This window comes from Scyliorhinus canicula, chromosome 7 (genome assembly GCF_902713615.1).
Source record: "Scyliorhinus canicula chromosome 7, sScyCan1.1, whole genome shotgun sequence".
In the NCBI taxonomy this organism is placed as follows: Eukaryota; Metazoa; Chordata; class Chondrichthyes; order Carcharhiniformes; family Scyliorhinidae; genus Scyliorhinus; species Scyliorhinus canicula.
The window spans coordinates 190,189,712-190,214,392 of NC_052152.1; the positions used below are offsets into that span (position 1 = coordinate 190,189,712).

A 24,681-nucleotide genomic window follows, 5' to 3' on the forward strand; every position below is an offset into this window, starting at 1 on the left:
TACTGCAGAATTTTCTGTTTTCATTTATATAAAAATGTATCAAATGATCCCCCACTCCACAGCAGCACCCCCCCCCCCCCCCCCCCCCCCCCCACACACACAAAAGGGACATCTTTAATGAAGTGGAAAAAAAGCCAAACATTGATAGAAAAATTATCAAATCAAATTAAAATTAGTCCACAGGGGGATAAAACTCTCAACGGTGCAATCTTGTCATTTTAGCTCTTCACATAACCCTAACCGAGAGGAAAAGGCCAAGAATTTAGTGCAAATTGTTCCATAATAAACCATTTCAATTGCCATGAAACAGAAATTTACACTGGAATTTCACAAAATGCTTGAGACAAAAATTTTCAAATGGAACTAAAATACAGGATTCAATTTGAATAAATTAAATCCCAAATGTTGGGTTTTCATCACAAGATCATGAATAAAAACAAAAGCAATGGCATAAAATTTGATTTCCAGAACAATTCTTGCTTGTTCTTGCTGAAGAGGCAGCACGGTGACACAGTGGTTAGTACTGTTGCCTCACAGCATCAGGGATCTGGGTTCAATTCTGGCTTTGGGTGACCGTCTGTGTGGAGTTTGCACACGTTCTCCCCGTGTCTGTGTGGGTTTTCTCCTGGTGCTCAGGTTTCCTCCCACAATCCAAAGATGTGCAGGTTAGGTGGACTAGCCGTGATATATTGCCCCTTAGTGTCCAAAGATGTGCGAGTTATGCGGTTATGGGTTTAGGGCGGGGAGTAGGGCTGCGTCGGGTGCTCTGTCAGAGGTTCGTGCAGACTCGATGGGCTGAACGGCCTCCTTCTGCACTGTATGGTTCAATGGTGTACCTCATGGCATGGCCAGTTAGACTCTTTGTTCCTTTCACCCTGAAATGTTTCAGTGGCATGGTAATGGCATGACAAAGGCTACAGGGCATCTGGAACCATAGTGAACGACGGGACCCGTGTATCGCTTAAGCAAAGAGATTTAAACATTGAAAAGGAAAAAGAAACAACAGCGAAGGAGTGAATTAGATTCAAATCAGGTGCAGGAAGAGAAATAAAGAAAGAGAAAGAATTATTGTATTAAGAGAGTGAAATAAAGAGAGAAAGGTAGCGTTAGGGCCTGAATACACCTACCTTTGGGAGTCTCCGTTCCGGTGGTGTGGGGTGGCTTCAGTGGGAAATCCCATTGACAAACAGCGGAAAGAGAGAATCCTCTGCCAGCGAATGGTGTGCCGCTATGAAATACACAGCTGGGGAACGGAGAATCTAGCCCAATATTTTTTTCTAAATTGACGTTTCTAAATCCTGAAGATCAATTTATTACCTGAAGGTAGTAAACAATTTAAATGGTCCAATTCCTGAACCAGAGAGGTCAATAGGCCTGGAGTAACAATTATCACATGTTAAAGAGACTTACACTCAATTACTTGACTTAACTATTAGGTCAGGGTTTTCCAAAGTGGGGGTCACAACCCGCAGTGGGTCACGGGTTAAGGGCTGAATCCATCAGCCTCTAATGTAGAGTTACCCAACGTTAGCATTCAGAATCCTTCAGGGAAACTCCTGCCTAAAATGTCAATTCAGTCCTTTAGAGGGAGCAATTATTTGATGGGTTCCCTGTAAGCCTTGCGGTTCCCTTCCAACACACCACCACCAACCCCTCCCTGGCGGCGGCTCCACTTCAAAAATCATGTTTGGCGGCTTCCTCATTCTTTCCCGGCCAAGGCTGCGGCCCAAGCGTTCGCCCAGACGTTGTCATTTTCATCCCCCTGGACATGGACCCCATGTGTTCTGCCCCGATGCAGAACAGTAGTCCGGTGGATGACATCAAGGGGACCATACCCCCCTCTGGGAGACCATACTGCAGCAGTAAGAGACCGTCATGAAACAGTAGACCATCAGAGACCTCACCGCCAAGCTCAGCAGATCTGGGTCACCATATGTTAGAGCCATCGCTGAGTGAGCACAAACCTGGATTATGTTTGTGTGTGTGTATGTAATAATAATAATCTTTATTATTGTCACAAGTAGGCTTACATTAACACTGCAATGAAGTTACTGTAGCAAACGGTGGAACGACATAGGTGTACATACAGCAGATGGACGGCAGTGGTTCATGAAGGCACCTCGCCTTTTCGAGGAAAATTCGAAATGAGCAACAAACGTTGGTCTGGCCAGCAATGCTCACTTCCCAGAAAAGCATTTTTTTTAAATGACCGCAAAGTCCTGAGGTTTTCACCCCACAGCGTATCTCTTAAACCCTTATCTTGCTGGCAAACATGCATTTTAATTGTGGCATGTGTTGTTAACGCACATTTATTTTACCAATCACTCAAGCTGGCAGTAATGTTTTGAGGCATTTGGCACCTGGACTATAGTCTATGAACTCCCAAAAGCTCGTTCACAAACTTGACTGTGCAGTTCAAACTCGGTCAGTGATAACCCGCACCCAATTGAATATTTTCTAAATAATTTTATTGCAAACTCAAATCTACAATACTACAAACAAATGTTTTTGGCATGATCAAGGTGTGAAAGATGAATAGAAATAACAGTATTTCATACATGGACATTTTACAGCAATTTTATACTGTTAAGGTATCATAGTTGTCTTTATCATGGTAATAATAATCTCTTTATGGAAGGCAGCTTGCACACATGCTATATTAATATACAGGCCTCATCTATGCCAAGCAACAATTGTAAGAGTAACTTTATACAGTAGTCATTATTTAGCCAAAACCTCTTTTTTTTGTTCAATTTGATAAGAAAGGCTTGGTTAAGACCCAAAACAAGGAATTCTGACTTGGTATAGGTCATAGGAGAGGCCATATATGGAATATGGTGTGCAGTACAGAGCGCCATATCACTAAAATAGAGAGCTCAAAGAGGAACAATAAAAATTATTCTGGGGCTTAAGAATCTAAATTGTGAACAATGTATTACAAAGCTTAACTTTTATTGGAGAGAAGAACACAGCAGCCATAGACTCTACTTGGAATCTATTAGAATCAACTCACTGTGGCACAAGATTACATACAATTACATTTCAAGATAGACAACAAACAGAAGTTTTGTTTTCAAATGCTTTCGCTCAGGATGTGAGTGATAATAGAGATCTGTCGTGCAATGATAGATGTACAACCACCAAGGCAGAGTGCAACATTCTATTCAGCAAAGCAAGGAGAAACCATTTGATTGCTCAGCACATCTTTCTTTTTAAAGAAAACGTTTGCAACCCTCCCCCACACCATAAAATGTTGATTTTCTTTTCACATTTGGGAGATTGAACAAATATCCACTGCGTAGAATGCTTGATCTTCCTATTTGTGTTTTTATTTAGTCTCTGGATGTGTATAACATTGGCAAAGCCACATTTATTGCCTATCCCCAGTTGCCCTGAGGTTATCATAGAATGTACAGTGCAGAAGGAGGCCATTCAGCCCATCGTATCTGCACCGGCCCTTGGAAAGAGCACCCAACTTGAGCCCCATACCTCCACCCTATCACTTTTATCCCCGTAACCCAACCTAACCTTTTTGGACACTAAGGGCAATTTAGCATGGCCAATCCACCTAACCTGCACATCTTTGGACTGTGGGAGGAAACCGGAGCACCCGGAGGAAACCCATGCACATATGGAGAGAACGTGCAGACTCTGCACAGGCAGTGACCCAAGCCGGGAATTGAACCTGGGAACGTGGAGCTGTGAAGCAACTGTGCTAACCACTATGCTACTGTGCTACCGTTATGTGGGTCAATCATACGGAACTGAAACGGTAAGGGGGTAGCAGCTCTCCTTTGACGGAGGACATGAGTGAAGCAGTCAGATTTTAAAAATTAATGACGTGAATGATAATTTAAAATGAAAAAAAAAGCAGCTCTCGTAGATATTTTATCCTTGTGCCAGCCAACAATTTCTTTGATCGGTTTAATTCAATTTCAGAACTTGTCATTTAGTAATTTGAACTCAAAACTTAATGATTGGTACTCCAGAACCATAAATGTCACTCTACAGTACACAACGGACTTCTCAGGACAAGGAATTCAAGACCATATCAATCCCCAATTTTCCAGAATCAGTGTATTTATGGGGCTCCAGAAGAATATTCTGAATTGTTACCACTGCAGCATTGAGTATCTAGTCCACCACACACTAAGCAGTTATGTTTGAATCAAAACAAGCATTTAGGGCATCAATAAAATTGCCGTTAAAAGCAACGATAATCCACACAAATTCCATGCTACCTGCACGTTTTTTCAAGCCTCACCGCCTAACAGAAATCTCGCAGATTATCACTTCACAAGTTTGAGGCAAAATCGCCACTTGTCTTGTTTTGCAAAGAAGGCTGATCGAGTAGTCAAACAATCCTATTCAATGGATATTTGCATGCGAACAGCACATTAAAAACATAGTTAACTCAGTGACTTATTAGGTTCCTTGTAAAATTAAACTAACAACTTTTAAGTAGCAACATAAAATTTCTAGTACAGGCAAGACAATTCAACTCACTTGTACTTACAACAACTTCAATGTCTTTTGGTCACTAAATTCAAACAGCAATTGCCTCCTTCTACAGAGGTGCACAAACATCTACTCAACATTTAACGTTTTTAGATAATGGTGAGAAGATAAATACTTAACATATAACATTACAACAAGTTTCATCGAAAAATTTCAGTATTACTAAAAGCTCAAGTTTTTTGTTTCTTGAAAACAAGCAGATGATTGTCACAGTACAATCTGTATTTTAGCTATTTGGCTGTTTAACAGCAAGACAAAAAAAACAACATTGGCTCTATCAGCAAATGAAATGCAAAACGTCCATGTGATTGTACATTGAAATACAAATTTTACAGCAAACATTATAGCCATCAGTGCTTATTAAATCACGTGTCCATACATTCCCACATTGGACAAAGATTCTCCAGTTACACAAGCTGGTGCACTCTGGAAATAATGTTTTTAATATTTACACAAAATGGTTGACTTTGGACTGTGTGTTTTAGAATCACTGAGTATTTTTTTTTAAGAACAAATACATACTTTTCTGGTTAAATCGATACTCAAATGTGATTGTAAATGTAATACATTTATTGTAATACTTTTCAAAGTTTATTCCAAATGTTCCCAATCTCCTCCCATGATTTATGGGGTTTCCTGGATCCTCCAGTTTGAAAGATTGTATGGTCCGTTTTACAGATTTCTTTAAAATTGCTGCCAGCACTTACTGTTATTAGCACAGGTAGTCAGGCCCTTCCCTCCAATTAGTGTTAACTGATTAATAATTGTAATCCACTTCACATAGAGCCCTGATGACAAACTATGGAACTCGTACATACAGCATTCAACTTGGAACTCAACCCAGTGCTCTTCTCATGTAGAAAGGCAGTGCTCTAATGAAGTCATCTGTAGCAAGGCTTAGTCTCTAATCTAGAACTAATGTACTCCTTAGACCAGTGCCAAGTCCTTAAAGGTGCTGAAGACAAGGTGCTACCAAAGATAAGCTACAAAAACATAAGATGTCTGTATATCAAAATGGATTCCTCAGCTGTTGTACAGTTCCGGCAAAATAACAATAAGCATGAAAACTATTTTTAGAGCTTAAAAGTAGAAGTTACTGTGGGCTCATCAACATTATCTGCTCATATTGCCAAACACTATTTTCAATACTCAGTTACATAAGAATTGCACTCATAAATACAAAATTATTAGATACAACTGTGATGTTTTTAAAAATCATGTTTGAGGCAATGTTATGAAGACACAACCTTAGAACAATAAATGCTTGTAAGTATTATTTCATGTACACATCACTCTCATTATGAACACTGTCATATAAACTGTTCAAATGTATCAATAATTAACACTTATATGCTTTCCTCCTGATGGCCCCATTATTATCATGCCACATAACTCTCCATGTATTGACTTTTATACCAGTTTCACCTGATTCAAGTGATAGCAGCACTTACCAAGTGTTTCATTTGTCAAAACAAATTGTGATGAATTACGAATGTCAATTTGCAGACAAGCGATAGGAATTAAATAGAGAATTAACTGCCTTCCTTATAGAAATCTAATGCACCAACAGCAACTACCTCTGACAATTAAATCCTGTCTTGGATGTAATTTACCTATGCTTTAGGGTCAAGGTGACAATGTGCTTCCTCAATGTACAACTTAACATATTGAGTTTCAATTAGACTTTGCTGGAAACGCAAATGGACTTTTAGCGATCGTTATCCAATACTTGGTTGCTGCATTTAATGTGGAAGAAGAAAATCTTAGTGCAAAGTTTTGTATAAACACACAGGTGCTTAAATCCACAAGACAATTCACTGCTTCAGAGAGCACCCGCAAACTTATAAAACTATCTATCGTTAGTATCCACGGTGGAACCATTGGCAGTGCACTAGTATTGGGTTGAAATCTATTAACAAACAGATGTAATTGTACCACGGTGCAACCATTTAAAACGTACGATATTCACAGCACCAAGTCTAAAACAATTACGCATTGGCTTGTCATCGGTAGTGCAATGTTACTATTCACCATGAAAAGAATGAACATTTCTACAACATCCAGAAGCTGCTTTGAGCTACTTCTCAAAAATGAAATATGACAGTCCATGCTTCATTTTAGTCTGTAAAAATCAATGAAGGATGTTGTGTATACATGACTGTTTCAGAGATGGCAATCAGCTGTTTCCTATTGCTGGTAGTTTCCGTACTGTGCCTGCAAGGGGAAAAAAATCCAGCATCAATAAATTAATAAAACTGATGAAAAGGAAACTGATGTAAAAAAATACAGATTGAAGTTAAAACATTTCTAACTGCCCTATTAATAGTTTAAAGTTGTGTGTTTTTTTGCTGCATATTTCACAGCTTGGCTGTTCACTCCAATTAATATAAAACCAGCAAGTCACTGACAAAAGTTAAACGCACACAGTTCTGGAAAATTCTACAATGCCGAGTGCATGCTGTTGTAAATTTTCAGTGTGAACAGAGAACACCTGTTCCATCTGTTATCTAATGGTATAAAATCTCAAACTCTACCTAACGTACTGATGTACATAAGAAAATGTCAAAGTGTGCAGAATTAGTACAGACCACTGCAGTCCATCTTTGCTCCCCTGCCTAAGAAGCATCCTATTTTTACAAAAGTTTAGAGTACCCAATTATTTTTTTTTCCCAATTTAGCGTGGACAATCCACCTAACCTCCACATCTTTGTTGTGGGGGTGAAACCCATGCAGATATGGGGAGAATGTGCAAACTCCACATGGACAGTGACCCAGGGCCAGGATTCGAACCTGGATCCTCAGCGCCGCAGTCCCAGTGCTAACCACTGCGCCACATGTTGCCCCTCAAGCATCCTATTTTATGATACTAACCAGGCCCCTCAAATAAAAACCAATAAAATATTTTGATTTTTAAAAACGTGCATTATACGCAAATCAGCTGTGGGTAATCCAAAGGGGTCCTTCCAGGAGGCAGCCTCCTAACTGACTGCTTCGAATTAAGGAAAGCAGGTGTGTTTCTGAGGCACAAAGGCCCAATCAGAGGTCCTGCAACATTGGAGAGACTGCGCCCCCCCCCCCCCCCCCCCACTGACAAATGTGGGTGTTGTCGCTGTAAGAGGGGACTACCTTGAGACATTCTCCTCCTTTCCCCATCCCCCGAAGATGTAAAATTAACTGCGGCCATAGCTGCCAGCCCACCTCTATGGAAGGGAAAGCCCTCAGTCCTCCCTACTGCGACCAGCACTGATAAACCTCTTCCAGACCCCTGTCAGGCTATGGCTTCAGCAGGAAGATAGAATCATAGAAATAGACCTGGCCCAACATGTCTACGCCAGCTGAAGAATGAGCCATCCAACCTAATTCCACTTTCCAGCATTTGGTCCATAGCTCTGCATCTAACAGCATTTGAGGGGCATATTCAGACACCTTTTAAATGTTGAAGGTTTCTGCCTCTACTGCTCTTTCAGGCAGCGAGTTTCAGACCCACACAACAGTCTGGGTGAAAAAGTTTTCTTCTATCCTCCTCTAATCTTTCTAACAATCACATTAAATCTATGTCCCCTAGTCACTAACCTCTCTGTTGAAGTAAATAGGCCCTTCCCATCCACTCTACACAGGCCCCTCACAATTTTGTACATCTCAATCAAATCTCCCCTCAGCCTCCTCTATTCACAGGAGAACAAACCCAGCTTAACCGATCTTTCCTCATAGCTGCAGTCCTGGAAACATCCTCGTAAATCTCCTCTGTACCCCCTCTAGTGCAATTACATCCTTTCTGTAATGAGGTGACCAGAACTGTACAAAATCATCAAGTTACGATCTAACCTAGTGTTTTATATATAACCCCCCTGCTCTATTCTATACCTCGGCTAACAATTAAACAATTCCAAATGCCTTCTTCACCACCATATCAACCTGTCCTGCTACATTCAGGGATCTGTGGACATTCACTCCAAGTCTCTCATTTCCTCTGCTTCTCTAAATATCCTCCCATTTATTGTGTAATCCTTTGCCTTGTTTGACTTTCCCAGCTGCATTACCCCACACTTCTCTGGGTTGAATTCCATTTGCCACCTTTCTGCCTATCTAACCAGTCCATCTGGCTACAGCCATCCTCCTCACTATCTACCATGCGGCCAATTTTTGTGTCATCTGCAAACTTCTTGTTCATTCCCTCTACATTTACATCCAAATCATTAATGGAAATGCACAAAAAGCAGGGGACCGAATACTGAGCCCTGCGGAACTCGACTGTAAACAGCCTTCCAGTCACAAAAACACCTATCAACAATCAACCTTTGTTTCCAGCCACTGAACCAATTTTTTATCCAGTTTGCTACATTGCCCTGATCCCATGGGCTTTTTTTGTCGTCTATCTGCAATGTGGAACCTTGTCAAAGCCCTTGTTAAAACCCATGTAGACAACATCAACTGCACTACCTTCATTCATTCTCCTTGTTATTTCCTCAAAAAAAATGAACCAAATTAGTCGGACACAACCTTCCCGTAACAAATCCATGCTGACTGTCTTTGATTAATCCATGCCATTCCTAGTGACGGTTTATCTTATCCCTTAGAATTGATTAAAATAATTTGCCCATTACCGAGATCAGATCCCAGTGGTGCCCACAATGGGGGATTTAAAAATGCAATGTGTTTATGGTCACTGCCAGGCAGAGAGTCTTGCCACTTCTGCCCTTCCCCTGGCAAGATCACTCACAGTCCACTGAAACAAAACCATCCTGTTCTAAAGACTTACCATTGTGCATGCCTCCCAATCCCACTGCCAAAGCTGGACTGAGAAGATTGCCCAATTAGAGAGCCCAATTAGAGAGTGATGTCCTCCTGGGTAAGCAATGAGGAACTTCCTCATTGAATAGGATAAAATGGTATTTATGAATTGTCCAATCGCAACAATTGACCTCTACGTAGCTATACTAGGGCAGAACAATTTTTTTAAAATCATATCGGTACTTCTGATCATTATTCAGTGGGCCCCGCTGGGGAATAGTGCAAGTATCAGAATGGGAGCAGGTGTGGCCGTGATTCCCTACTCTCAGACAGCTAGCAGTACTCTCACTCTCTAAGGGCACAGAGAATAGCCATTTACTTGAGCTGCGTCAGCCACAGCTCAGTTGGTAGCACTTCCAATTTTGACTCACAAGGTTTACTTCACGGCTTAAGTGCAAAAATCAAGCAGACATTCCGGTGCAGAACTGAGGGAGAGCTGCGCTGTCAGAGCTGCTGCCTTCTGGATGAGACATTAAACAGTGAATACAGTTCAAAATGTATTTAATTGGCTGTAAAACCCTTTGAATGGTGGTGAAGAGATTTTTAATCTGACTTCTTAATGAATTCATTCTCTGGATGTTCTGGAGAGGTTAGTATTTATTACCCGCCGCTCACTGAGACGTAGATGGTGGGGTTTCTTTTTGAATAATTGAAATCACTTTTACAGTCATTTTATGCAATGGAGTATCTTGCTGGGCAACTTCACAGATAATTAAATAATTAATTTGTTAACGTGGGACTGGAGTAGGCCATGGCAGGTAAACATAATGATTGAAGTATTTTAATTGTACCAGTTGTGGTTTTACCACAGTCCAATAGCTTCATTCTCAATTTCACTGATGGTAGTCGGGCTTCCAGGTTTTTAAAAAAACTAAATTCAAATTCTGGATTTAAAGCTACATGTCTAGATCAGTAAACTTATTTCAGAACTTTTACTGCATACATGTAAAATTAAAATGTAACCTTTGCTCACCGAATTCCCACATAACAATTACAGCTGCTAAATAAGTAATGAGGTTTGATAAAGTCCAGTCAAAATAGAAAACTTACCAAAAAAATCATAAAAGCTAATCATTTTGGACCTGTTGTTTTATGCCAAAGAGGCTACTTGTTTAGATCGGGCCACTCAGCTGTTAACTTTCAAACTTCACTATCCTCTACATAACTATCATGTAACTTTGATAATGAATTCCTATGCCATACTTTTAAATCGACACAGACATCAAATTTCTTTTCTTTTTTTTTTTAAAAAAGTGTTTGAACAAGACACAGATGTGTTGCATTTTTCTCAAGATGTGGTCCCAAAATGAATCTCGTTTCCCTATTAAGTTTATTTTGAATCCTGTTAATTTCCAGCGATTCCATTTATCCCAAGTCAGGAAATGCAAATGTTTTTATAACTGATTCTCTTCTTCCATTCATTGCGTGAAGCCAAAAAAACAGGAGAAACATTAGACCGAAACATGGAAACTCTAAAACAATCCCTAGAAGAACCAGCAGCACTTTTAGTCAGCATTCCCCAAAGGGTTCCTGAGGGCCAAAATACAAAAGAAATGAGTACCTTTAGAAGCTTGTTATCCTTTTACAACATTCCACAGAAAAACATTGTTCATTGGACTAGATATCCCCGTCTCCCAAAATTGATTGACAAGGAAGTAGCATTTCAGCAAAATCATTCGGGAGGGCATAAATGAAGCATGGTTTTATCAAAGAATAAGGATTAGGGTTAGGTAACATGACGATTACCTCCTAATAATTTCAGAGAATGCGAAGATCCTTTGTTTCTTAATTTTATATTGAACACTGTGCATTTCAATGAGAGAGATTGAAGGCGCCAGAAAAATCCTTGGTGCCACAATTTCACTAAGTACAGTCCAGGTAACTTAGATGGACAATTTGATTTTAAAAAGCGTATGCAATCGAAAGAATGTCCTATTATTAGGTCAAACAAAGCAGCAGAAGACCTTCATAAAGCACATTGTTCACTAACCCTTCACATCCCAATGTAATACACTCAGGATAACACAATCGGCTGAGCTCAAGTAGTTTAGGTAGTGTGTAATTGGAGAGTCAGGATCAAATACAGGGGATACTGTGCATCAAGGAGCATTCTTCTACCAATATATAAACAGTAACAACATTGATATGAACTTTTAGCAAGTTTAATAAGAGATTTGTAGAAAAACAAATTATTATCTTGGCTGGAAATTTGCTCACATAAATGGTTATCAACAAGGAAGTAGCATGTCTGAAAAAAACTAAATCACTGAACCGTTACACCCAATTCAATACCTGAAACAAACCTTTTTTACTTAGGAAATACATAGCTCCTGAAGTGGCCATTAATTGACCCAAAAGCAGATGAGCCACCTGAAACCTCACCCGACTTCCGTAAGATTGAAGAGAGTTTGGTGGATGGGCTCTTAGGTAGGCTATCCGTTGGAATTTCAATGCCTCCCTCCCAAGCCTTCAACCCACCACCCGCCAGCATGTTACCATGATATCCAGCCATCAAAGTTAAGAAGATAGGCCAACATCAAAAAATATGCCAGCAATTTCCTGTTGGCCTTATACAAGACGGAGCTGCCATCTGTCCAGATAAGGTTACCAAAATAGGAAGACGGCTTAAGTGGCAAATAGTGTGACTTAATGTTTGCATGGTGAAAGCAAATATGGACCTGTCACAACATCGCCCGTATCAGAAGGTTCAAGCTCTGCCTTGGCAGAGGCCCGGAAGGAAACCTGGCATGTTTTGGGACAGTTTAACTGGCATCTGTGCTCCCAGCCAGTGGATATTAGAAGGACTAGAACATCAAATATCACCCCTGCCCCCAACACATGCACTTCCTTTGGATGCGAGAAATAAAATGAAAATGAAACACATGGTCAGAGTCAGTTCCAAGACTGCCATGTGAATCAGTGGAGTGACAAGTTGAGGGTGAGATAGCTGGTTTCAGAGACTGTCCAGGATAAGTGCATCTTTCTAGGACACTACAAAGGGTCAGTGTAGCATTTAAAAAGTTTTATTTTCTTATTTGTCATGAGAGACAGAAGAAAAGTTGTACTAAGTCTGCAGGGCAGCTTACAGGAAAGACCACAAAGACTATCCCAGGAGAATATCCAAGGGAGGTCGAAATCTGTAATAACGTCCCTCATTAGATAAGGGTAGTCATTCTTGAGAAAGCATTTTTTAAAATGTATTTATGGGAAGTAGGCAATGCTAGTTAAGCCAGCATTTATTGCCCATCCCTGGTTGTCCTTGAGAAGATGGTGATGAGCTGCCTTCTTGAACCGCTGCTGTCCATCTGATGTAGGTACATACATTGTGCTGTTAGGGAGGGAGTTCCAGAATATTGACCCAGTGACAGTGAAGGAACGGCTTTATTTCCAAGTCAGCATGGTGAGTGACTTGCAGGGGAACCTCCCAAGTGTTCTCAAGTATTTACTGATCTTGTCCTAGATGGAAGTGGTCATGGGTTGTTGGAGGTGGTACACAAGGCTGTCACTGTTTGTCGGTGGTGGAGAGAGTGTATGTTTAGCAAAGAAGAATAAACCTGAGGATTGGGAGTGTTTCAGGAACCAGCAAAGGTTGACCAAAAAGTGTGGTAAAAATCAAACCAAAAAAATTTAGATTATGAAGGAAACTAACCAGAAATATAAAAACAGATTGTAAGAACATTTACAAGTATATAAAAAGGAGCGGCTAAAATAAACGTTGGTCCCTTAGAAACAGAGAAAAGAGAAATTGTCATTGAGAATGAGGAAATGGCAGAGACTTTGAACACATATTTTGGGTGGGATTCTCCGTCCCGCCACACCGGCGCGCCCCGGAATTCGCCATCTCGCCAGCCGGCAAATGGGCTTTCCCATTGTGGGCAGCCCCATGCCGTCGGGAAATCCCCGGCTCCGCACAGCGGAGAATCCTGACACGGAAAATCCAGCCCTTTGCCCTGTCTTCACACAGGGGGAAACAAGTTACACACCAGAAATGAAGAGTAAAAAGGGGCCAATAAGAGTGAGGAATGTAGTGTAATTAGTATCACCAGAGAAAAGGTATTAGAGGAAATGAAGGGACTAAAATTCGACAAATCCCCAGGACCTGATGGCCTGTACCTGAGGGTCGAAAAACAGTGTTCATCCCGGCGAAAAAGCTAAGGAGAATACCGTTGGTGCCAAGAGTGGGAAAACTTGCCTTATATTAAGCCACTTTAACAATTTGTTTTTCCACGCGTTTCACGCTGCGCTCTTCGCAGCTTGCCTCCGAATCACTTGCCCGGGAAAATATGATCTCTACAATCAGAGGGGGGCTGCTTTTAAATGCCTCTGCAGTGCTTGTTCCAAGTCCAATCGGGGGGGGGGGGGGGGGGGGGTTGCAAGGAAGACAGCACCACATTTCACAGAGGGAGCCCTCAGTAAACCTCTGGATGGTGTCAAGCATAGGCATTACAACTTCTACCCATGATCGGCCAGACATTCAGCAAGCAAGGTCACCAACCCCGCCTGGAAGGCTGTGGCCACGATAGTGAGTGCCAGCTCACTCTATACTAGGATGGGGCTACAGCGCTGAAAGATGAATGACCTTCTTGGTGCAGCCAGGTCAGTCTGCCTCGTCATGTCTCTCATTGCACCCCTTAACACACCCATCACACCTCTGAGATGATCTCTCTCCCAGCAAGCTCACAGGGTCCCAACACATGTCCACACACTACATCCCATGGTCCCCCAGTAGATAACCTGCTCCCCTGAAGCCCACTCACCTCCCATGCGTGCCACGCCTCATTACCATCTGACCAGGCACTGATACCATCTCGCTTCCCTTGAAGGTCAAGCAGTCGAATAGCCCAGACTATCCTCATGTCCTCTGGAGACCACAGACCCTAGCAGCTCCAAGGGAAACATCTTGGAGACAAGCATCAAAAAGGTGTCACAGCTGTCACCTGCACCTCCCACCATTACAGATACTCACACTTCGATGGGAATAAATAGCAGTCAGGGCCACTCACTGGTGATCCCCTTGCAGCTGAAGACCACAGCAGTCGGAGGAAGGAACATCCCAGGCATCCAGCACTCGGAGGGATGCTGGAGCCCAGGATTCTGCTGAGCCCCTGGGTACGGTTATCCCAGAGCTGCTGGAACTCCAAAGGCAGAGTCACGAACATCAGGACGAATTGACTGCATCCCCACCTTGGACTAAAAGACCAACTGAAGGAGTCCCATCGCCTACTGTCTAAGGAGATGGCACCATTAGTCCTATGCAATTAAGCCAACACAGGGAGGGTGGCATCTGCTGTGGGACATTGGAGCAGAACGTCCATTCCATGGCAGAGGATGTCTGCATGATGGTTCAGTTCATGAACTCCATGGCTGAGGGTCTTGGGGACAAAACTAGACGTAGCGGAAGGCCGCGGAAGTGTAGGAAACAATAGGCACCTAGTGGGCAAGGGTGAACCTAGCCACTTACAGAGAAAAGTCAGCATTGTAATAGCACACTTGTATTAAAAGTCACTCTGTTCTCCCATTCGGATGCTCCACGATTTCATGTCATGGCGCCATGCTCCGCGACCCCCATGTAAACACAGCGCTTCATCACAGTGCAATGTGAGAATGGTCTCTCCCACCTTCCACGCTGACAATGCAATAAAGCCGCATCCGCATCCGTATTATCAGCCACCTCTTGAGTGGGTAGCCTTTGTCTCCAAGGAGCCATCCCTCCAATCCCTGCTCTCCCTCAAAAATGGCTGGGATCCCGAGTGCCCCAAGATATAACTGTTGTGGATGGATCCTGGGAACAGACACACATCTGCATGAAGGGATTGTATGGTCACAGAAGAACTGGACTTTAAGGGAGTGGTATCCCTTGCGGTTCAGAGATGGTGCCCCATATGCCATTGGCAGTGCAGAGCCACGTGGGTACAGTCGATGACACCCTGCACATGGGGAATGCCGCTATGTGGGTGAAGCCCGTGGCACTCCTGGCTGCCTGGTCCTGGTTCAAGTTGATGTACATGTGGGCCCTGACAAATAGCGCATCTGTGACATCGCTTATGCACTTGTGCCCTGCTGACTGGGATATGCCGCACATATACCCATGTAGCACTTAAATGAGCCACTGACATCGAAGTTCACAGTGGCAGAGACTTTCAGGGCCATAGGCAATGCGTGACCTCCTAGTCCATGTGGTGCCAACTCTTGCATCACCGGGCGTATGCAATTTTCTCCGGCAATGGACCTCTGACATCTGGAGGTAGGACATTCTACAATGGTATACCCATGGCCAGTAGTGTCTCCTCCAAAGCTATGCCATCTGTGGCCCTGTTCCTTGAAGATCAACGGACCCTGCCTCAACCTCCTCTACAAGGTGCTGTCCTGCCCATGTGCAGCGGCACATCAATGTCACTGCAATGTCCTGATCCATAGCCCTCCCAGATCTGGGTCATCCATCGTGTACATCCCCCTATAACAGCGCCCTTCCAATGTGCCTCATTTTCTCCCCTGTCACACGATAGCTACTTCCCCACAGACACCCCTCTCAACTCCACCTGAATGAAACGCTTCGACCCTTGAGAGCCTCAGCAGTCCGTATGCTCGCGTCCACCTCCCGCCAAGGCTGAGGAGTTAGCGCAGTTGAGTGCATTCAATGGACCTGCATTCTAACCTTGCAGGTGAATGGGGCCTGAATGGAGTGAATTATTGGCGCCTTCATCATAACGCCTTGCATTGGCGACCACATCTGTGTTATCTCTCTGTCATGGAGATGTGTGTTTTAGACTTGGGGTTCAAAATGTGGGGGCTTTGCTTCCAAAGGTTTAACAATTGGAAGCTAATCAGTGGCACACTTGTGGATTGCAATGCTAACTAAAATGCACTATATCTCATCAAGGAAGGTTCAGGGAGGTGATTAGGAGACTGGCTTCCACTTGTGGCAGGCGAAGCACACCTGATGCATGTCAAGACTATAATTTGCAGTCAACGTCATTCTTCGAGGGCACCTCGCCTCCAGCTCTCATGGGCGGCCGATTAAACGAGTCTCCCAACTTGAACAGCCAGCCGCCCATGACACTCGTGCTTGACAGCCTGACCTCGATAACCAGTGGCCTTGACCTTCCAGACATCTCATGCCTTCAGGCTTCAAAGTGCAGCCTGAGTGTGGGGGTACATTCTGATTGTACTCTTCCTCCCCTCTATGTGAGGGTCTTCAGCCCTCACAAGGCTGGTAACCACCCCTTGTCAGAGTCTCCCACTCTGCCCATTCAGCCTGGCACCTCACGGGACCCCACCCAGGGACCTCATAGTTGCTCCCTGCCCTGTGGATTCATCTGCTCCTACCTACATTCCAGCTGCCTCAGCTGTGATATCACTACAAACTCAAAAAGGAGGACTTGGGAAGCAATGGCAGATCTCTTTAAACCTAAAGACACGCAGCCATGAAGGGCCACTAAGGCCTGCAAGAGACCCCACTGCCCCCTCCTCACAAGTCCCAAGTTGCACTTATCTGGGTCTCCTGCGTCCTCTCCCTTGCCCCCCTCTGCAATCGGCACCCGAGAGAATGATGACGAGATAAGTGTTCACCTCCGATTTCCCTTCGGAGTACAGGTCACCAGGTTCTGAGAGGGGAATTCCCGGTGGTAGGGCTCACGAATGATATGCTGATCTATTTAAATGAGGTTCCCAAGCTTCCGTGGCAGTATTCTTGTTACGTCACCAACGAGGTGCCTGGAAAATTGGACAACGCAATCTCGCCAGCGAAAATCGGGAAACACGATTCTCGCCATATTTTATGCCAGCGCCACTGTTCTTGCTGACAGCTAATGCGGGGTGAAAATCACTCCTAGTGGATGCTGAAATTCTAACTTTACAAAACGTCCTGGATTCCAGAACAGTCGCAGCATTGGGCAGCTGAGTAGCACAGCGGTTAGCACAGTTGCTTCACAGCGCCAGGGTCCCAGGTTCAATTCCCGGCTTGGGTCATTGCCTGTGCGGATTCTGCACGTTCTCCCTGTGTCTGCATTGCTTTCCTCTGGGTACTCCGGTTTCCTGCCACAAGTCCCGAAAGACATGCTGTTAGGTGAATTGGACATTCCTGAATTCTCCCTGTGTACCCGAACAGGCGCCGGAATGTGGTGACTAGAAGCTTTTCACAGTAACTTCATTGCAGTGTTAATGTAAGCTTACTTGTGACAATAAAGATTATTATTACAGATTGGAAGGTGGAAAATATAACGCAACTGTTCAAGAAAGGTTGGAATCAAGGAATTACAGGCCACTTAGCCTGACATTGGTTGTAAAGAAAATGTTGGAATCTTTTTGCAAGGAAGTCTTGACTATGCATTTAGAAAACCATAGCATGATCAGACAAAATCAACATGGTTTTAGAAAAGTAGCATGTAGGGCAGCTAGGTGACACAGTGCATAGCACTGCTGCCTCACGGTACTGAGGTCTCAGGTTCGATCCCGGCTCTGGGTCACTGCCCGTGTGGAGCTTGCACGTTCTCCCCTTGTTTGCATGGGTTTCGCCCACACAACCCAAAAAGATGTGCAGGGTAGGTGGATTGGCCATGCTAAATTGTCCCTTAATTGGAAAAAATGAATTGGGTACTCTAAATTTATAAAAATAAAAAACAGAAAAAAAAGAGAAATGTATTTTACAAATTTAGAGTTTTTTGAGGATGTAACTAGTTGGGTTGATAAAGGGGAACCAATAGATGTAGTATATTTAGATTTCCAAAAGACATTCTATAAGGTGCCACACAAAAGGTGTAATATTAGAATGGGTAGAGGACTGGTTAATGGACAGGCAGCAGTATGAATAAACAGGCAATGGACATGCAAAAGGTATGAATAAACAGGGCAATGGGGTAAACACATTTTGGAACGTCAGGCGAAATTGCAAAGCAGGTGGGTTGGCCATGATAGTAAAGGATGACTCTAGAAAGATGGGATCCAGCCAAAGAAGATCATGAAGTAGGCTCCATGTTATAAATAGCAAAATTTGAAAACACTACTGAGAGTAGTTTACAGGCCCCGAACAGTAGTCATACCATTGAACAGATTATTAAACAAGAAATTATTGGAACTTGTAACAAAAGCAATGTAATAATTGTGGGAGACTTTAATCTTCATACGGACAGGGACAATCAAATTGGCAAGAGTGGTCTAGAATACGGGTTTTTGGAATGTTTTTGCGACAGTTTCTTCGACCAATACATTTGGAACTAACTAGGGATGAAGGTATCTTAGCTCTAGTTGGCAGGCTGTGACTAATGGAGTGCTGCAAAGATCAGTTCTGGGGCCTTGGCTATTTATAATCTATATTAATTATATCGATGAAGACTCAGACAGTAATGTATCTATGTTTGCTGACAATACAAAACTAGGTGGAAAAATAAGCTCTGAAGAGGGCACAAAGAGACTGCAAAGAAATATAGGTGGGTTGTTGTAGTAATCCACGGGAGGCAGGAGTTCCGTCACCACACCAATATTTATTTACAATAACGATATTACAGGAGCAGCTACAAACAGTGCTGCTAGCAGTCCAGTCAACTTAAGACTGGCTCACAAAGCCTACACAGGTGATTATATGGGCCCCCTCAATGAGCTATCATTGAGGGAGCTCATACACCAATTGGCCAACCAATAAAGCCAATTGGAGTTCATTACAGTTGTGTTAATGGGCATCAAGGTGGCAGAGGGAGAATCACGTGCGAAGTGTGTGTTTATTCATTTGCTGGTACTATGATCCAAGATCAGGATCTAACTGTGGCTAGCATACTGGACCAAAACCCTGATATTTTAGTGTATTTTAAGACTGTGCAGAAAGAATGATTCGCTCCAGGAGTGAATGCATGAAAAAATAAGGCTTTGGTATTTCTAAAACAAAACTTTATTATTATTTTTTTAAATAATTTTACAGTAACCGATTCCATTTTTGTTTCCAATTAGGAGGCAATTTAGCGTGGCCAATCCACCTACCATGCACATGCACATCTTTGGGTTGTGAAGGTGAGACCCATGCAGACAGGGGAGAATGTGCAAAAGCCACATGGGCAGTGACCTGGGGCTGGGATTGAACCTGGGTTCTCGGCGCTGTGAGGCAGCAGTGATAGCCACTGCACACAATGTCGCCCACTAAATTCTATTATATGTACAATATTAGGGATGGCACGGTGGCAGACTGGTTAGCACTTCTGCCTCACAGCACCAAGGACCCATGTTCGATCCCAGCTGCAGGTCACTGTCCGTGTGGAGTTTCCACATTCTCCCCTTCCTGCGTGGGTCTCACCCCCACAACCCCCAAGATGATCAGGGTAGGTGGATTGGCCACTTATTTTGTGAAGGCCGTGTGTTTTATGTGGCGCAGCTGCTAGCCCCTCACTAGTCGGAGGGTCGGTAAAACTAGACACTTGCTCCGGACATAGCCTCAATTCGGAGAATCCAGCCCATTATCTCGACAGGCTTCAAAAGCACATTAACTTCCCAGGGACTTCCGCAAGCAAACCACTACGCATTAGCCTAGACTGAGTAACACATTCCTGTGTTAATTTCACTTGCTGGCTGCTAAAACCACCCAGGCTCTGCAAACAGAATTAAACAAACAAATTCTAACCCCAGGCTTTCAACCCTTAAATTGCCCATTACATTTCTAATCCAATTTTCCTAACATCTTCCAATCATCACACTGGTAAGAACAGAAAAGCAGAATAATTTTTAAGGTGTGAAATTTGTAAATGTTATTGTTCAAAGAGACTGGGACCGTGCTCACACAAGGAACACAGAAACTTGTACACATGCAGGTACAGCAAGCAATTAGGAAGGCAAAAGGCATGTTAACCTTTATCGCAAACGGATTCGAGTACAGAAATAAATAAGTCTTGCCACAATTGTACAGGTGTTAAGAGTCATAGTGAGTCACGAAGTTTTTACAACATAGTTAGAGGCCCTTCAGCCCATTGTGTCCATGCTAGCCATCAAGGAACCAATTTACACTAATTCCATTTTCCAGCATTTGCCCATAGACTCATTGGGCGCGATTCTCCGCTCCCCACGCCGGGTGGGAGAATCGCGGGAGGGCCCCCGACTAATTTCACGACCACCTGGCGCCCCCCGCAATTCTCCCACCCCCTGCTCGTAAGAATCAGCGCTCGCCGTTTTTCAGGGCGACCGGCGATTCTCCGACCCGGATGGGCCGAGCGGCCTGCCGTTCGCGACCGTTTCACGATGGCGGCAACCACACCTGGTCGCTGTGTCGTGAAATCGCCGTGAGTTGCCCGTTTTGGGGCTTGTAGGGGGCCTGGTGGGGAATGAGCACCACGACTGTGCTCGGGAGGGGACAGGCCCGCGATCGGTGCCCACCAATTGTCGGGCGGCATCTCAATTGGACGCACTATTTCCCCCCCGCCGCCCCGCAAGATCAAGCCGCCACGTCTTGCGGGGCGGCTGAGGGGAAGACGGCCACCACGCATGCGCGGGTTCGAGCTGTCAGCCGTCATGACGTCAGCCGCGCATGCGCGGGTTGGAGCTGGCCAACCTGCGCATGCGCGGCTGACGTCACATAGGCGCCGCCGTCACGTCACTCTCGGCGCGCCGCCCGGCGGATGAGAGTTACGGAGCGCCGCTCCTAGCCCCGCCGGGAGGGGAGAATAGGGGGCGAGGAGCGGCCTCCGAGACCGTTGTGAAACTCGGCTGAGTTCACGACGGCCCTCCCGATTTTTCCCGGGAGCGGAGAATTCCGCCCATTGGCTATGGCATTTCAAGTGCTCTTCTAATTACTTTGTAAATGTTGTGCGGGTTCCCGCCTCTACCACCCTTTCAGGCATTGAGTTCCAGATTCCCACCACCCTCTGAGTGAAAAAGCATTTCCTCACATCTCCTATAAATCTCCTGCCCCTTACTTTAAATCTCTGCTCCCTGGTTATTGATCCCTCCGTTAAGTAGAAAATTTCCTTCCTATGCACCCTATCTATGGCCCTCATAATTTTATATAGCTCCATCAGGCCCTCCCTCAACCTTCTCTACTCCAATGAAAACAACCCCAGCCTATCCAGACACTCTTGATAGCTAAAATGCTCCAGTCCAGGCAACATCCACGTTCTATCTGATCCTCTGTACTTCCTACGCTCCTACCATTCATTGTATATTCTATTGCCTTGTTAGTCCTCCCAAAATGCATTACCTCACACTTTTCAAGGTTAAATTCCATTTGCCACGGTTCTGCCCATTTAACCTGCCTGTCTACATTGTTCTTTAGTCCAAGGCTTTCCTCCTCACTATTTACCACATCAACATATTTTGTGTCATCTGTAAACTTACTGACCATACCTCCTACATTCACATCCAGATCATTATTGTACACTACAAACTGCAAAGGACCCAGCACCAATCCCTGCGGAATACCACTGGACACCAGGGCCTCAATCCCAGCACCAAGCTTCATGGTCTATGGAGTAGTAGTGATACCCGGCCTCCTAGTATGGCTTAAAAACATAGACTATGTACAGCAAGCACCTCAAAACCCTGGAAAAGTACCAACAGTGTTGCCACTGCAAGATCCTGCAAATCCATTGGCAGAATAGGTGCACCAACCTCAGTGTTCTTTCTCAGATCAACATTCCTAGAGGGTGGTACGGCGGCGCAGTGGTTAGCACTGATGCATCGCAGCGCCGAGGACCCGATTCGATCCCGGCCCCACGGTCACTTGACCTTGTGGAGTTTGCACATTCTCCCCGTGTCTGCATGGGTCTCACCCCCAAAACTCAAAAAAAAGGTAGGTGAATTGGCCACGCTAAATTGCCCGTTAATTGGAAAAAAAGTATTGGGTACTCTCTATTTATAAAAAAATAAAGTTTGTTTAAAAAGGTCAACATCCCTAGTATCAAAGCATTGACCACACCTGATCAGCTCCCCACGGCGGGGCACTTCATCTGTCTGCCTGGCACAGGACTCCCGAAACAAGCGCTCTACCCAGAGCTTCGATATGGTGAATGAGTCCCAAGGGGGGCACAGGAAATGTTTCAAGGACACCCTCAAAGCCTCGCTGAAAAAGTACAAAGCCCCCACTGGCATCTGGGAATCCCTGGCCCTGACCGCCCAAAGTGCAGAAGAAGCATCCGGAAAGGAGCTGAACACTTTGCATTTCATTGCCTCGAGCAAGCTGAATCCAAACATCAACAGCGAAAGAAGCAATTCCCAACGCGAGCACCCCATCCATCTGCTCCTCAAAGCACTGTCTGTCCCACCTGTGACAGATAGATCACACATCGGACTCCTCAGTCACCTGGCAACTCATTTTTAGTTTGGAAGCAAATCATCCTCAACCCCACGGGACTGCCTAAGAAGTAGAAGGAGAAGACTTGCCTTGGAAGTGGTTCAGTGATGGTTCAATAGATTTGTTGCTGGGATAAGAGGGTTGTCCTATGATGAAAGGCTGAATAAATTGGTACTACATTCTCTGGGGTTTAGAATAATAAGACATGATCTCATAGAAACACAGGTGAAGGGACACTCAATAGAGCTCAAACCTCTGCCGTACTGTATTTACTCAATGTCAGACGACATTCTAACATTTATGCACTTCTAGCTGATCTTTTTGCCCCATAAAACATACTGATAGAATTTATTAAGAGTTTCCATCTCACTGACGAGTCTCCAGGCCAATCCATAATCAACCTGCTCTCAAACCTCTGCCCACATTTTGGCAGCTGTGACAAATTCCACCACAGCAAATGAGACAGTCCACAACATTCTGAAACAGCCGACAACATTCTAAACAAAACAACCCACAGTATCCTAAAATAAAAGACAATTTGCCCTCTCTCTCAGTGTTAATGGATCTTTAAAAAAAAAATATAGTATGTGGATTTGTATCTTTGTCAAAGTCTAATGAATTCTTTCCTGGGCCATACCTTACCGGTATACCAGGTTTAATTTAAACCTGGCCATTAGTTTTCAAAATACGTTGTTTATAGACAGGCATAGAGATGAACAAGGGTGAAAACAGTGGCCCAGATCTTCCGGTCTCCCGATAGACGGAGACTGGACAAACGTCGGTGAAACGCTACAGAACCCCTCAGAAGTCCCAGCTAAATGACTCCATGGGAATGGCCTGGGAAGTTTGAAATTCCAATGGGCAATTTCCATGTTCCTGAAACCCTCTGTAAGTTAGAGTCAGAGACTTTGGACACTTCGGAGCTATATACCCGGACAGTTATCCAGGAAATGTTAGATAGGTTAAAATCTAGTCTAATACCTGGGTAACTAAAAAATTGACCACCCCAGTCACTCACACTGCCCTTCCTAACTCCCTGTCGAACCTCCCACCACCACCCCTTCAAAGCATCGCATCCCCATCACCCCCAAGTCCCCTCAGACATGACCTGACTAACCCCCACCATCCGACTACCCCTCCAACTGCATCATCTGCACACTGAAGCTCAATGACTGGGGTGATCCTGGTTTGGACTGAAAGCAGCATAGGTTGAACAGACTCCTGTCCATTCTGTAGATTATCTCCACGCCTGTGGGTAATTTTCTGGAGGTAAGATGCACTATGACAGCAAGGAAAATGAAGGCATGTACAGCATAAAACCCATGACATGAAGAACGATGGTGGGTAGAAAGCACAGAGGAGATACAACAACTCGTGGACACCAATTGCACATTTTTCTCAGCACAGTCAAGATTATCTATGGCCCAATCATTCAAAGTCCACGGTGCTGAGAGTTAAGCATGGAGGGGAGCTCATCAAGGATGGGGAGGCAGTCAGTGCTCCCCGGAGAGAGAATTCCTCAATCGAGATTGTGTTCAAGTTGAATGTCCTCAAGCCCATTTCTTATAACCCCATCCGGCTTAGAGTCAGCGCTACCCTGCTCCAGAGCAAGGTTAAAACAGCTATTCAAACAGTTGAAAAACAGTAAGACCTCTGTGGCAGCTGGAATCCCTGCTAAAATTCTAAACACAGTGGGGAAACACTCCTGGAATGGCTTCAAAACCTTGTATCCTCATCTGGGAAGAGGAGTGTCTGCCAGGGGATCTTGTGGCTATATTCAAGAAGGGAGACAAGTGCGATTGCTGTAACTACAGAGGAGTCTACCTGCTGTCTGGCTCAGGAAGGATCAATGCAAGAATCCTCCTCAATTACCCCCTCCCACAGGCTGAGAAACTCCTTCCAAAGTCACCGTGTAGTTGTTGCCCATTGAGAGGCAGCACAGGCATGGCTTTCACTGTGTAGAAAATTCAAGCAGAGTACCAGGAACAGCACCGATTGCCTTTCTCAACCTTTGGCACTGGCAACCGCAAAGACCGATGGAGTATACTGCTCAGATTTGGCTGCCCTTGGCAATTTGTCTATCCAGCTGCTCCACAGTGACATGCAAGCTG

At 44.3% G+C, this 24,681-nt stretch overlaps 1 protein-coding gene across 5 annotated transcripts in view; it reads right to left on the reverse strand.

Moving 5' to 3' along the window:
- Positions 1-4,187: 4,187 nt before the first annotated feature.
- Positions 4,188-24,681, reverse strand: part of LOC119969636 (calcium-responsive transactivator-like) — a 98,690-nt gene continuing 78,196 nt past the window's right edge. For 4 of the 5 annotated variants that reach the window (XM_038803539.1, XM_038803540.1, XM_038803537.1 and 1 more), the window contains one exon: positions 4,188-6,732. In XM_038803539.1, the coding sequence (XP_038659467.1) occupies positions 6,695-6,732 (38 nt within the window). In that variant the 3' untranslated portion in view covers positions 4,188-6,694. The remainder of the gene's footprint in view (positions 6,733-24,681) is intronic. The other variant, XR_005461432.1, reaches the window with a different exon arrangement.